Source organism: Amblyomma mixtum, chromosome 2 (assembly GCF_055824585.1).
Source record: "Amblyomma mixtum isolate Tamu chromosome 2, ASM5582458v1, whole genome shotgun sequence".
Taxonomy (NCBI): domain Eukaryota; kingdom Metazoa; phylum Arthropoda; class Arachnida; order Ixodida; family Ixodidae; genus Amblyomma; species Amblyomma mixtum.
The window spans coordinates 275050551-275064883 of NC_143013.1; the positions used below are offsets into that span (position 1 = coordinate 275050551).

At 48.0% G+C, this 14333-nt stretch overlaps 1 protein-coding gene across 1 annotated transcript in view; it reads right to left on the reverse strand.

The window, feature by feature from the left end:
• LOC149364061 (protein gooseberry-like) overlaps nucleotides 1-10048 on the reverse strand; it is a 78440-nt gene extending 68392 nt beyond the window's left edge. Inside the window, exon 1 of the mRNA XM_089574060.1 lies at nucleotides 9834-10048. Within this exon, the coding sequence (XP_089430186.1) occupies nucleotides 9834-9909 (76 nt within the window). The 5' untranslated portion in view covers nucleotides 9910-10048. The remainder of the gene's footprint in view (nucleotides 1-9833) is intronic.
• Nucleotides 10049-14333: the final 4285 nt, after the last annotated feature.

Below are 14333 nucleotides of genomic sequence, written 5' to 3' on the forward strand. Positions count from 1 at the left end.
GCTGGTCTCCTAGGCGGCTCCGTCTTTTCTCAACCTCCAGACTCTGGCCCATAATTTAATTATGCGTTTTATAATGAGTAACTTTTTTTTTTTCACGCGCGCATCCACACGGAATGAGCTCCTCAGTTCTGCGGCACTGATAAGTACTTTTACTTATCGTCGCGAAGCACGGCTGAGGGTGACGAGCTAGATTGAAAGCTGGACGAGCTTTTGCCTCCCCTGAGAAAGTGCAAATTCTCAACAGGCAAAAGCAAGCAGTATGCAGCGTACCTCTACGAACAAATATATTCAAACAGTTGTGAAAGAAATTCAATGACAGTCCGCATATAGATCAAGTCTAGTCATTGTTTCCAGCGTCGCTATACATGAAAAGGAATGCGTTCATTGATTGGAGATTCTGAAACATGTATTAATGCGTTTCTAACCCAATTGCAGAATGGGACATTATGGACACCAGCTTTCCGAGGCGCAAAAAAAAAAAAAGTGACAACCGCTGTGCAACTTCGAAGCGCAAAAAACAAATTAATACCGAAGATCGCAAATGTAATGGCAGTTCACTGATGAAAGTGGCTGCCCTCAAGTGTGTCGCTTCATATACGGCATGAGGAAACAGTCAGTTCAGTGGTGCAGCAACGCCGTGTACAGCTGAGAGTAATTTGAGTCGTGATATCTTTATGAGTGGGGCGACCGGTGGGGCGGCGTCATGAAAGGAAATCGTTGGCTGGGCGTACACGCAGCGAGTCACGCTCGTGACGTCGATGGGCACCCGAATGTTGCCTCGCGTATGCCTCTTCTGCGCAGCTAGCGCGAACTACCTTCCACGCCGTTGGCCGGGGCATGGCTGAGTGTGAGGCTCGCTTCTGGTTGTGATCCTGATCCCGCACACTCTGAACGCGAATACGCCTATATGGGAGTAAAAAAGGGAGTAAGCTCTTTATTCCTTCCTGCTTAGAGTACGTAATTATAAACCTCGAATGTTTATTTCACAGCGAAAGCTGTATAGGGGTCTTCCATAATAAACAGACGATCCCTGACATTCACAAAATCTGTGTTATCATCATCCACATGAAGCGTTCATCTCTCTTCTCTTTGAGGCTTTTGTCGTCTGCGCTGCAGATTTCTGCCTGTTGTCGGAAATGTCACCTTTTGTTATGTTATACATATGGATCTGCGGGTGGACACACAGATGGTGAACTGTATAATGGTGAACTGGGTAAGGATATCGCTGCGCACTTGACCTCTTCGGTTTCTTCGACCCAGAAAAAGGAAGTGTCCTAGCTATTTTTTTTAATCTGCAGTGCTGCCTGGCTTGTAACAACATTATGCGGTCGGATGCGGGACAGCCCGGCCCTTTCATCTGCCATGATGCCCGTGAATGAGTCGTCTGCCAGACTTTTCAGAAGGCACATCTATAGGTACAGTGCCGTTGCAAACCCGAACACTAATCTCTGACTTATGCCTTGCGGTGAATGTCATTGGTTTGTTTCCAGCTTTAAAGATGCACTTCATCGTGCTTAACATGTGATTGTTTACGCTCAACACTCAATGTTAAACAAATTCAGCGCCACTGTGTTCTGTAGAAGGCTCACCAATGTGATGAGCTCAGCAGGGTCGTTGCTGCGCGACAGATTCAGAGCCCTATCATCACCCACACCCATTTTGTGTCAAGCACTGTTCGAACAGTCCACTGCTCTTTTCTTCAACTGTTTCTCTGCAACGTCAGTGTCATCCATTCCTTCTTCAGGTGTTCTTGTTTCCAACTAAAATCGATGCAGTACAACACAACCGTTTCAAATAAAAGCGCTGGTGACGCCAGAAGACCCCTTGTTTGAATTGACCTGCGGTTGCACGTGACGTCATCGGCACCATGATTAAGGCATAGCTTCTGCAGTGCAGGAAGGAGCAGGCGACGATTAGCGGATTAGAAAACTACGCAGAAAACCAGGTTAGAAAACCAGGTTCCCATCGTTCTTCCAGTCGCGAACGAAGCGGTCGCTATGACGTCGGTGCAACCTATGTACAGTCTAGCGCGATTTGAAGGTTATCGCGCGAGCGTCGACCAGCCTAGCCCTCCAGGCACCTGGCGGCCGGTTTTGGAACGGGAAAATCATGATTTCGCACACTTCTCTCCCTCGTTCGCTGTTCCATACAACAACCATCACCCCTGCGACGAACCCACCGCCCTTCCTCTCTATTCTAAGCTTTCAATTTGTTGCGATAGAGTGTGGACTTGGTTACCTCGTATCTAAGCAGGCGATAACAATATTGGTGGAGAATATCTGTTAAAGCCAGTGCTTGGCACTTCTTGATTTTAACGACTTTGAAGTTGGAAAAAATATGCCAACGCAGCATCGCCTCGTCATATCGTCTTTGTTCACCAGATAACACCGAAAAATACGTCATGCGCACTACAATCAATGCCTGTTCACACAACAAAAAAAAAACCGATAGCCCAGCAGGGAGTGACGGCTGCAGAAGGAACAGCAAAAAGAGTGAGGGAAGCTCGCCTGATACCTCCCTCCCCTCGGCAGAGAATTGTGGGTCATGGCGCTGTTCATGTTCCCGGTCGATGCTCGCACGATAACCTTCAAATCGCGCTCGACTGTACACCCGACCAAATCTTTAACTGGCTCGGGTGTTGCATCGCTAAATGCACCTTTTAAAAGGTTCTTTTCGGCTACACCGCTGGCTTATTCACGCTGTAATTGACGCGCGAGATGGAATTTCATGGTTTCTTTTTGTCCAGATAATGTCCATATAATATAACGACTTGTCCGCCATGTAAGGAGTTGTGGTTTACCCAGAAAAAGAGGCCATATGGACCAGAGCCATTGCTGCGTATGCCGCTTGTTTTGACTCTTCGTAGATGCGGACGATTCGGATTTCTAATAATGTTATACAAGCATGCAAGTACTACACTCGAATATCACGTGAAAAAAAAAAAAACCTCCAAATGCCACCTCACGCGTCGATTACATCATGAATATGCTAGCGGTTCAGCCAAAAGCAACCTTTTACAAGGTGCATTTATCAATGCCGCCCTCTAGTCAAAGATTTGGCCGGTGTATGTACTACATGTATTGAGACGGCGCTAGCCACCGTAACAGCGGAACGCTTCCGTTTGTGCTCATTTGCGCCCTCTCAATTTTTTTTTTCAGCGTTAGAAAAGCAATTGAGCGACGCACCGAATACCTGTGGGCTTGTGCTCCCATTAAATCCGCATATGGTGACTAGAAAATTGATTCCCACTGTGTCGTCGTCAGTGCCTCGAATCTGTCGCATTGTATGAGGGAAATCTATTGTCTGCGAATTACACGCACTCAACGAATATCAATTATGAAATGGAAGCCACATGACATATATTTTCATTTTCTGTGTGAAAGGTTTCTTTTATGTGTATTTGCTAGTTCGATTCGGAAACACTGTCGCCAATTTGACAAGAGAAACATGTCATCACTTAACGCCGCACTTTCGACGACGCGGACGCCCTGTACTGCGGGGAAATTCCGTACGATATAGTTGCATAATCCAAAAAAAGCACCAATAATGTGTCAGTCTCGGCCTCGGTTGCTCGACGGATCACTTTCCGCGATTTAAATGCTCGTCCCGAGATTTTTTTTTTTTGCTACATCTGGCCTCAGAGAACTGCGAGCAAGAGCCTTTATAGACCAAAGCTGAAAAGAAGATTGCAGCATGCGCTTAATCGCTCTGTCAGCCTGGGGCAACTGCACTTCGACAATGCACATCTCACTATGAGCGAGTGCCACACCACCACATTAGTGCATGTGGTCCTCAGGCTGCCACACGGGCGCTTTTACCGTTATGCTCTAAAGTAGCATAGCGCGATCTGCTACCGTGATCCGCTTCCGCAAGGCGCCACTGTGCGCGCTCAGAACGCCATGGGGGCGACAGATGACGCCACGTTCCCGTGACCTGCGTGCGCTCCTGCCACGTCGGGACCAATCAGCGCGTACACAGTGGTGCCCCGCGAAAGCGGATCACGGTAGCGGTGCGCGCTATGCTACTTTAGAGATATATGTACACAGCAACGCTCGTTGCACAATGCATTTGCCTCGAATATGCACCCTCACGTACTTCTCCAACGTGCGTAAATTCCATCTGGAGTACGGAAAGCTGGGCGAGTTGGTTATGCTGGTGCTAGCACCGTTCCACGCTGGTGCTAGTGCTGGTGTTAGCACGGTGGAAGCAGCAGCGGAACCGGTTTCCGACAGTCCAGGGAGGAGGCGCTTCGACAACGCCCTCGGCTGATGGAAAACGTCTATTGCATTCTGCTTGTCTCAATGTTGCGCGTGCTTCATGCTTGCCTAGGCTTATAATTTTAGAATATTCATTTAATGATACTATAAGGCCACACAGGGTGAGTTGGAAACGCAGTATATTTCTTAGCAAGTGCTTATAGCCACAAACATAAAATATTTTAAGACCTACAGAATAAAGAACTGACACGAAACTTTCGCAGCACTGTATTCAAGCCACCACGAACACGAGGATAAGTAGCATAACAAGAATGTAATAACACGAGGCAGCGAATTTCTGATCGGGTGATAAGTAACGGGACAATGAATTTTCGAATGATGAACATTGCCCGCTTGTAAAATATTCTGTGGCAAGAAATTGTACTCAGCTGTTGTTCTGGGGGAAAAAGGAGTACTTTAACGAGCAAGTCGGGTCGTCAAGAGTACTGATCTTTGTGAGAACTCGAGACGAAAGCTGTTTCAAACGTGCCAGTAAACTTCTCAAATATTCTTTTTACTCGACATCGTAAGTGCCTCGTGTCGCAGAAAAGCCGGTGTCGTCGTTGCCGTCGGTGTGACGGGAAAATCCGGATTGTTCGGAAAGGTGGCTGCTACAAAAGGCTCTCATAGATGGCGCCAGCCACACCAGCGGTGCATGGGTGTCAGATACGCTACTGATACGCCACGCAGGAACGTTCAACGGCTTAGTTAAAGCGGAGCATTTATGTGCGTCGTGTGGTCTTTAACATAATGATTGTGACTGTGGCAGAGGAAACACTGTCCATGTGGCCAAGACGATCCCCTGACGCGTCATACTCCGAAAGGTGGAACTTAAAGGGGATCAATAAAGTTGCAGTACACCTGGGATGTTAAAGGACGCTGCATCACGAATATCTATCTGCAAGAATGTCTATAATGCGTTTTGTAAAATCTTAGTTAGCTGCAGTCAAAATCTGAATCTCAATATCTTCGCGCCTTTCCGTCTCTTGTCGGCACTCTGCACACTGAAAGGTCGGCGCTTCTCCGCCGGCCTCACTCCGGGGGGGGGGGGGGGGGGGGGGGGGGCGGAGCATCGCGGCTCTGATCGGATGATCTGATCGGCCATGGTAGCTGCCTGACGTCACAAAGAATCTAACCAATAGCCATCTCTGAACTGGTATACGCAGAAACGTGCGACGGAGGAGGGTGCTAGCGTGGAAAAGTCGCCGGAAGAGACCGCCAACTTTTGCGCGTGATTGAGTGTTCTCCGCTGCGTGTAGAAATGTATTATTTGGCTCAGGTGTTCATAACAACGCAATGCAGTGATGGAGAGAGTCAATCTGCTCTCCTTGGAAGGTGTTTCAAAGCCCCACTAAGGGTCCCCCAAACTTTTTTAATGCAAAAGCACTATTAACCACCTCCCCCGCAAAATCCCACTTTTTGCGTGGAGGCTGTGAGAGAGTCTCAGAAGTAAAGGCGCATAACTTGACTTGCTCCCTGGGTCAGTGGACACCTCAATCGCGCTTCGAGGCGCGTGGCGGTGATTTCCACCTGCAAAAACCGTGCTTTCGCACACTACTTCGTGATTAGCAATGTTAATCCGCCAGCCAATTTTTTATTGAGATAGATATCTTTAGAATTATAAAAACATTTTTTAAACGTCTTTCGCCGACATCGATTCCGAACGACCTCTTTGTTTTGCTGTGCAGAAGCGCTCTGCGGAAGTAACAGTTCACAATCCAAACGCCAGTCGCTGAAAGTGACACTGCATTTACCCACTGACTGGTGTTTCAACTATAACGCGGGCAGTTTAAACTGCTGTTCACCAGTTGAATTCAACTATTAAACACTTTTGTCTTACATCAGTGTACGTTGGAAGATTTATTCGTAAGCGCATCTTGTCTGTCGCACTAACTGGATTTCGGAGAAATGAGGACACTGCGGAGGAACTACGGTGATTATAAAGCGTAAAATAACAATAGCATTCCGAAATAAATATTTTATAATTGGGCTGTTTCAGAACACTCATATTTTGATTTCATTAATAAGTACTCGTCACTCTTTTTTGCGTAAGCAATGTGGATGCAAAAAGTGCGTTAACATAACTAAATGTTGGGCTGACCGGCTTTAAGCATTAGTAATTTTTCTAAGGATTGAATAACAGTAGTTCCAGTATACATAGTATGCACCAATGTCATAGTTGCCGCCCTATCAGAAAGCATAGCAAAAGACTCGGCGCTTCGCTAATCCTTTTATCGCCATCCGGTATACCCGCGCACGCTGCGGAAGCTATAGCCTCTGCGCCGAAAGACGGCACCCCGATTTCACGTTAAAACCATCTACAGATCCTTGCTGCACACCAACGGCTCATGTTAAACTTCGTGATACATAATTGTTAAACAATTATCTGAAGCCACAATGTGCCTGTGTTGCTCATCCTTATTTCGTTCTGTGTTTGCGCTGTTCCTTTTTGTCATATTACACCCAAACCCGCAAAAGCACCCACATAATCAATACGGTTGTATGTGAATAAACTTCATCAGAATTAAAGCAATGACTGGTGTCAGAGCGATCTACTCCGGTATACACATGTTGATAAGCTACCCACGAAACTAAGTAAATTTGTCGGATGCTTTCTTAAACTTCGCAATTTTATTACTCTATTGTTCAAGAAAATCTAGTATTATACATCAAGGTTATAGTATATGTCATTATATGTTGTACGATATCCGATAGGATAATAAATATATAAACCTTACAGCCGCCGCGGTAGCTCAGTGGTTATGGTGCTCGGCTGCCGACCCGAAAGACGCGGGTTCGATCCCGGCTGCGGCGGTTGAATTTCTATGGAGGCGAAATTCTACAGGCCCATGTACTGTGCGATGTCAGTGCACGTTAAAGAACCCCAGGTGGTCGAAATTTCCGGAGCCCTTCACTACAGCGTCTCATAGCCTGAGTAGCTTGGGACGTTAAACGCCATAAACCAAACCAACCATATAAATCTTATACGAAGGTAAGGTTTATGCTCGCCTAACCGATTTCTTAAAAATGGAATGGGTCAAACAAATCAAGTGAACTGTTTTGGACTAATAAAAAAAATCAAAAACAACAAAATATGTGAGAACACTATGTTTGTGTTCTCTTCATTTTGTCTGCGCTCGGGGAAGCTAAGGAGCACCATGAATCTGCACTATGACCTTAAACATATAAATCCCAAATCTCCCCTTTTGCTAAGTGATTTTGAAAGAAAAAAAAAATGATTTTAGGGCTCCCCGAAAAGTTATCCGAGATGGTTGTTATTAATTGATGATATAAATGTCTGATTATGCACATTACATATGCTTTAATTTGCATGCAAAGTGCACTGAAAATGTGCTACTCCTACAAATATTCTTGTCATTTCACTCAAGTGACAAATGCATGTAAGAACATCTTTAATCGCATAACCATCGTTTTCTAATTATTTATGTATGTGCATCCTGTTCGCTGTGGCTGCAGGATGAACCAAAAAGATGTTAATTTAGCCCTTGCTTCATTGTTTTTCTTTCTTGCGTATTTTTAAGAATAGGCATGCAAGGTAAGCCTTCAACTGGGATGGCAGCCATTTGTTCCTTTCATCTCGCGAAACATCGCTGGCCCAGCTAGTTAGTGTGACGCAAATCGGCAATTTTCACAAGAAGATGCGTAAAGAAAATCCCGATCGAGTGATGCAGCCAAACGCACGTGCTTATTAGCACTTCAAGTCATGGACGCTATGATGGTGCACAGCGCGCAACTTCAACGGTGCACGTCAGAGGACGTGATAAGCGCATGAGCGAGGCCTTTTGCCATACACCGTAGACATCAGCATAGCGGCCACTGCATGCATTCAGTGCAGGCGTGCGCAAAGTGAAAAACCTGCGCATGAATCGCAATTTAGTGAAACAAAGTATAAAATTTGCATAAATGTCAGTGGAACGATGAAACCATATCTCATTTCTTAACATGCGGCAAATCGCACGCATGGTCAAGTAAAGGATGTGATAATCCAGCTTCCGGAAAAAGTTCAGCTGCTGTTGGAAAGTTGAAACGCAATGTTCTGAACAGTAGCCAGAACTGCTTGAGTTACAGGGGCGTAAACATAACATAGGAAAAAAGCTCTAGCGTCAACATGGTCAGCTATTGTCCAAATCTATTTTTTTTTATATTTTAATCTTTGTCGGTGGGTTGCGGGGTAAACCCCGGGGACCGAGCGTTACAAAGCGTACAGTCATAACCACCTTCACAGTCAGCGACGCAGCGAACATATATGCTAACATCCCGAGCGTGTCTTCAAGTGGAGAAGATACAAGAAAAAAATATGAACCAGGGAACGCACAAAAACAAACACAGCAGTGTTTCAACCTTATTGGCTTCACTTGGGACTTTCCAGTGCACCTGCTGCATATCTTCAGACCGGCATCGTCCTTTTCTTAATCCTGCCAAGAATAATGGAGGTAGCTAAGCGGTGTTCTTTTAGCAACTGGAGAGCACGCGAAGCATGGGCTAACGAATGGTGTGTGAACGTTTGGCAGTAAAGGCAAGGAAATACACCCGCTTCACGAAACGCGGCTATCTGCATAATCCCTTTATCGGAGGCAGCTGTCAGACACCTTTCTTAAGTTTCTAAACCCTGCGTGAAAAGATATACTACAGCATCCACGTGGTACCCTCGTTGGCCCAGTGTATCCGTGCGGGACTTTCTGTGGCCAGCTGAAATGTTTGAGCTTTGCAGATATGTGATTGTTTTGTTTACTTCAGATATTCCAACGCCACACCGGCTAGCTGCTCTCCTGCATATATGGCGTTCAACTAAACATATATTTCCACTGGTTGCGAAAGACATACACCGTACAAAGAAGAATGGATAGTCTGAAACGTATGCGACTGCGCAGCCTTACTGAGCACCGTTACTTATGTTACGCGTCGGACGCAGCTTCCAGAAGGTTCTGACAGCACCACTGTACGGCGACATGGCCCGATAAAACAAGTGGCATGGCAAGATGCGGTGTCTAAAAGGTACAGGTATGAAAAATACGAGAGGGAACAAACTTCACGCAGAAAATTGCAAATTTCTTGGTTATTTCTCTACTAAATTGCACAACAACATTGGGATATTGTAGGCGCAGACGAAAACTAGTTAAAGAGAGAGAAAAACTGCGCTTGTCACAAATAATAACGGAGTAATCAATAAATGAATGCTCCAACTGTGTTCCCCACTCATATTTTTCATACCTGTACGTTTCTGCAAATAAGCTCTATATTACGTGTATATGCCCTGTCTGAGAATAAGGATAGTTGGTATTCTCTCCGCATTTATTAATGTAGTTGACTGTCCCCAGTTCTGTATTTCTTCTAGTGCTGGTTTACATTTGTTTCAATCTTGTCAACCTACTCCCACGCTCATGATGACGTTGCAGATGACGTTGGGGGATTCCACGAATTAATAAGAAGCTAACGGTGCCATAGGGATGCCAAATTCCGTGATCTGTTGGCATTGTGCGGTTACGCGCGCTACATTGGCATCCGGAATTGAGGCGCGAGGAGACAGATTAGTAGTCGATGCGCCGGAGCACTCACCTTGGAAGGGGTAGCCGGCGAAGAGTGGCCGTATGGTGCTGAGAGCCATGCTGGGCGCCGAGTGGGGCGCCTGCATCCAGCAGCGGCCCGCGTTCGACGGCCAGTCTGCTCCGCCCAGAGCCGGGAACGAGTTGCCCTCCAGGGCAGCGCCGTCGCTGCTGCCGCACAGCACTGCCTGTCCTCCGTGCACCGGCGCCGAACCGCCGTCGCTCGCCGCGGGCACCAGGCCGAATCCGGGGAGGGGCACCGTTGTTGCGTCTCGCACACAACTCGACGAAAACGAGCTCAGGACCGACGACGTACTCGCGCTATCAGCGCTGATGGTGGCTCCCTCTTTGCAGATCCCTTGATAGACTCAACCGCCAGCGCGGTCCGTTATCCTTCGATCGTTTCAAAGCCAGTGGCTTCGTGCTGGGTGTAGCAGCAGCAGCAGCAGCAGCAGCAAGCGTAATAGGTCGCTTATCGCGATGACTGGGCGGCACCAGTCGGCGTGAATCTGGGGTGCACTAGCAGGAGCCGAAAGTAGAAAACACGTTTCTGTCACACCTGTCGGCGACACTTAGCCGGCCGAGAAGAAAAGAGGCAGCTGCTAAGAGGAAGGTCCTCTGCAGATCGCTCCGCTGCGGCTTTTTTCTTTCTGCTGTTGTCCTCACGACACCCTGGCGGTGGCAAGCCGGACGCGATACACCTCGCATCTATCACACACGCACACACACACTCGCGCACGGCACGGCAGGAGCGCTGACGAAAGCGCACGGATGAGGGCGCACGGTCCGCCGTCTACTGAGGAGCATTCGCTGAACGCTCGCCGCGCGCGGCCGCAGAGCTTCGGAGGGGGCCGGAAGGGCCGGCCCTAATGCGAGGGCGGTGCTTTGCTCCGAGGCGGTCCTCACTCTGTTTCCCCCTCTTCTGCATTCTCCCCCCATACGGCGGACCACCCCTCGTTCGCTCCGCGATGCGAAAGTTACACACCTGGATACTCCCCCCCTTTCGACTTGGAGCGAGGGACAGAGAAGGGAACCATCACGAAGCGCTCGTGATCGCTGGAGCGCGGTGCTCGCTTGACGCCGAGCGCAGCGGCCGCCATTTTGGCTCCCGCTGGCGGGCTCGCGCGCTGATACGAGAATACGTTGGCGCGCCGTTGCCGGCCTTTTCCGCGCGGTTCGTTCCGTGCTGATGCGAGGCGGACCGCATGCGTTGTCGCACCTTTCCCAATGCTGCCTTACCGAGGGGAGAGATTGAATGCCCACCCGCGAGGAGTTGCGTTGATGCGACCGGAGAGCGATCGCTGCTAGCGATTTCCGCTGAACACGACTCTGCCGTTTACGTCGTCCGATTCGGGTGTTCCGAACGCGACTCGGTCGAGCCGATCGCTGTGGTTATTGTTCCGTGTCTGAGAAATTAACGTCTTGTAAAGCTAGGGCTCTTAGCGTTTAAGGAAGAAAATAATGGACTGGGATGGAGGCAGGTACCCAAGGGGACCCTCGGGACACCTAGTAATACAATAAATTTCCTTGCAATTCACCGCCGCATCCTCCGCGAAAAAAAAAGGAAGATGTCTATGAGTCTGTTACGATCAGATAAAATAAATGGCCTACTATGAAAGCAAAAAAAAAAAGGTAAGCACTCGGCTAACTGAAGTCTGTATTTAGTCAGGTGTCCGTAATACGGCCTTTCATGTTGAGGCGTCACAAGTATTATAGTCGGATACTAATCAAGAATGAAAGGCAGATGCCCTTCAAAGAAGCCCGCTTGGCGTATACACGATTTTAATGGCACCGTGGTTAATCCGATTAAGCCATGGTTATACCCCAATCATCTGCCACCCCCTGCAATATTTCACACTAGCAGCCCACGGGGGATCGGCCAGTGGGGAGAGTGTAGAATCGGTCGTCGCCATTGGCTGGAGGGGCTCCTTCGTGTTGCATCACCCCCCCCCCCCAGCTCTCACACACACACACACACGTACACAGCCACACCCATTCATAATGGATACTTGAGCGCAAAAAAACAAGCACACGTGAGGAATGGCGCACAGGACAAGCGCTTACTAGCCCCAAAATCGATTCATTTCCGCGCTCAAAATAAATAGGAGTCAGGAAAAACACCACAGAAAGATGGCTACCCTCATTACGTGATTTCCAGGGTATGCGAGAAGATGGCTCAAAAGGTCAAAAATTGGCAGTGGTTTAGCTCCGGTTAAACCTGGAGGATTGCGAAAGCAACGAGGAGAGAGAGAGGCGATTGTGAGCGCGCGGCAGCGGCCCCGGCACGCTAGCTATGCGCCGCTACTGCGCATGCGCAACTGGTGAGCGTGGCGGCGGCGCCCCAGCTGTGCGCCGTGTGACGTCACTGCTCCTCGCGCATGCGCAGTATGGCTGCCTTTCGTCAGCTCCGCGAAATGGCTCGGTGACTCGGTAGTGTTCCGCAACAATACGCTTCCGCGACATTAGACATGCAAATCCGTTCATCGCCTGCAATCCCAACGTGGTGTACATGATTCCTGCCACATGCAACGCTGTGTATATATATTGGTCAAACAGGTCGCTGCATCAACACACGCCTCGCAGAACACCGAAGAGCATTAGAAAATGGCACGGGCACGCACCTTGCAAGTCATGTACAAAAACACCGCTAAAAAAACAAATCCTGCCAGGCTGAACAAAAGCGAACTACGATAATCTTTGTGCATCGCGATCGGAGAACTAGAGAGATTGTGGCGGCGTATATCACATTGCCAAGACAGGAGAATGCGTCAGTGAACCATCTTTTCTGTTATCGGGGAAAGAACTTACATTTTTGGATAGTAACGGCTAATCAATTTTTTGTCTTGTTTTCTTGCCTCTTCATCCCCTCCCTCCCCCGGCCTCTTTTTTGTTCCTTTTTCTTTCTGTGGTGTTTTTCCTGACTCCGATTTATTCTGAGCGCGGAAATAAATCGCCTTTGTTGCTAGTGAGCGGCCTTCCTCACGTGTGCTTGTCTTTTTGCGCTCAAGTATCAATTATGAATCAATACCAACATGCCCAACGTTTTGCCCTGTTTTATTGCGTGTTATATAGTTCTGCGCCAAACGACATCATTTACTACGACACTACATGAAAACTAAAAGAAACACGCACGTGGCGCCACCTTTTCTTTGCGAAAAGGAGCGCTAATGGAGAAATAAACGCAGCAAAGGTATTGTGACTAGGATAAACACGTGGATTGATGACGGTCAGAGTTAGAAGGGCAAAATAAACTGCCAAGATACGCTAATATTTTCTTATCATGAAAGACACGTGTATCGAATGCGTAGAAACGGTTTAAATTCATCGATATAATGGAACGTTCTGCTTACCAAAATCGCTCGGAAGTGAAGAGTAGGCCTAATCGCTTCTTCATCGGCGCTTGTGGCATGACACTTGCTTCTATACAACGTGGCCCACAACCATGACACACGTGACACCATGCATAACCGGTAGAACCGGCTCCGAACTGATCGCTTTGTTCGCTTGCGTTTCCACCGAAACCTTGGCCACCTCGGTGGATGACGCGGAATGCCCAGGTCTCCAAGTACGTTTACCAAGAACCGAGAGGGCCCGGTTTTGTCCACATTTTTTTTTTGTCAGCTCTTTTTCTACGATTCTGGGAAAAACCGCTTTTTTTTTGGCTGTGGGGTGAAAGAGGGGCGAGGCTTAAAGGTGCACTGAAGAGGATTCTGAACATGTCTTTTTGCCGCGGGTACTCGATCCACACGTTCCTAGCATTCCTAGAAACAGTGACTTATTGGCATGTGCGGCCGATTTCCCCAATTAAAACGAATTAACGTCCGGCTCCCGCCTTTTTTTTTTTAATTCTGCCTCGTATGGTGGGCGGAGTCGACCAACGCGTGGAGCGCCTTTCACCCAGTCCCGTGGAGGCTTTGCTTTCGCTTTATTTTGTTTTTTAGGTTTCCATGAATAAATAGTTTCATTCGCAGATAATACAGCCGCAAAATAAGCCCGAAGAAATAAAAATACGCGCGGACTATTTGCTACTACGGACTACTACGTATTACTCCGCCGATGGCAGAGCGGCAAGCCGCCACGGGACTGGGTGAAAGGCGCTCCGCGCGTTGGTCGACTCCGCCCACCGTACGAGGCAGAATTCAATAATAAAAAAAAAATTTGGGAGCCGGACGTTAATTCGATTTAATTGGGGAATCGGCCACACAGGGCAGTAAATCGCAGTTTCTATGAAAGTTCGGAACGTGTAGATCGAGTTCCCTCAGCAAAAAGAAAAGTTAAGATTCCTCTTCAGTGCACCTTTAATAGGCAGGTATGTCTACCCAGGAGTCACCATTTTACGAGGAGCCGGCAGGAGCGGGAGAGATAATCTCAAACATGTGCCCTGCGCGACACCACCCCATTGTTGCGACTGTCGCCTGGGTTGTTAAACCTGCGCCCGGAGCAGTGGCGGTCCCAGAGATTGGTTTTAGGGGGGGCGGACGAACTTCCGTATACAAAAACAACGAAAAAATAG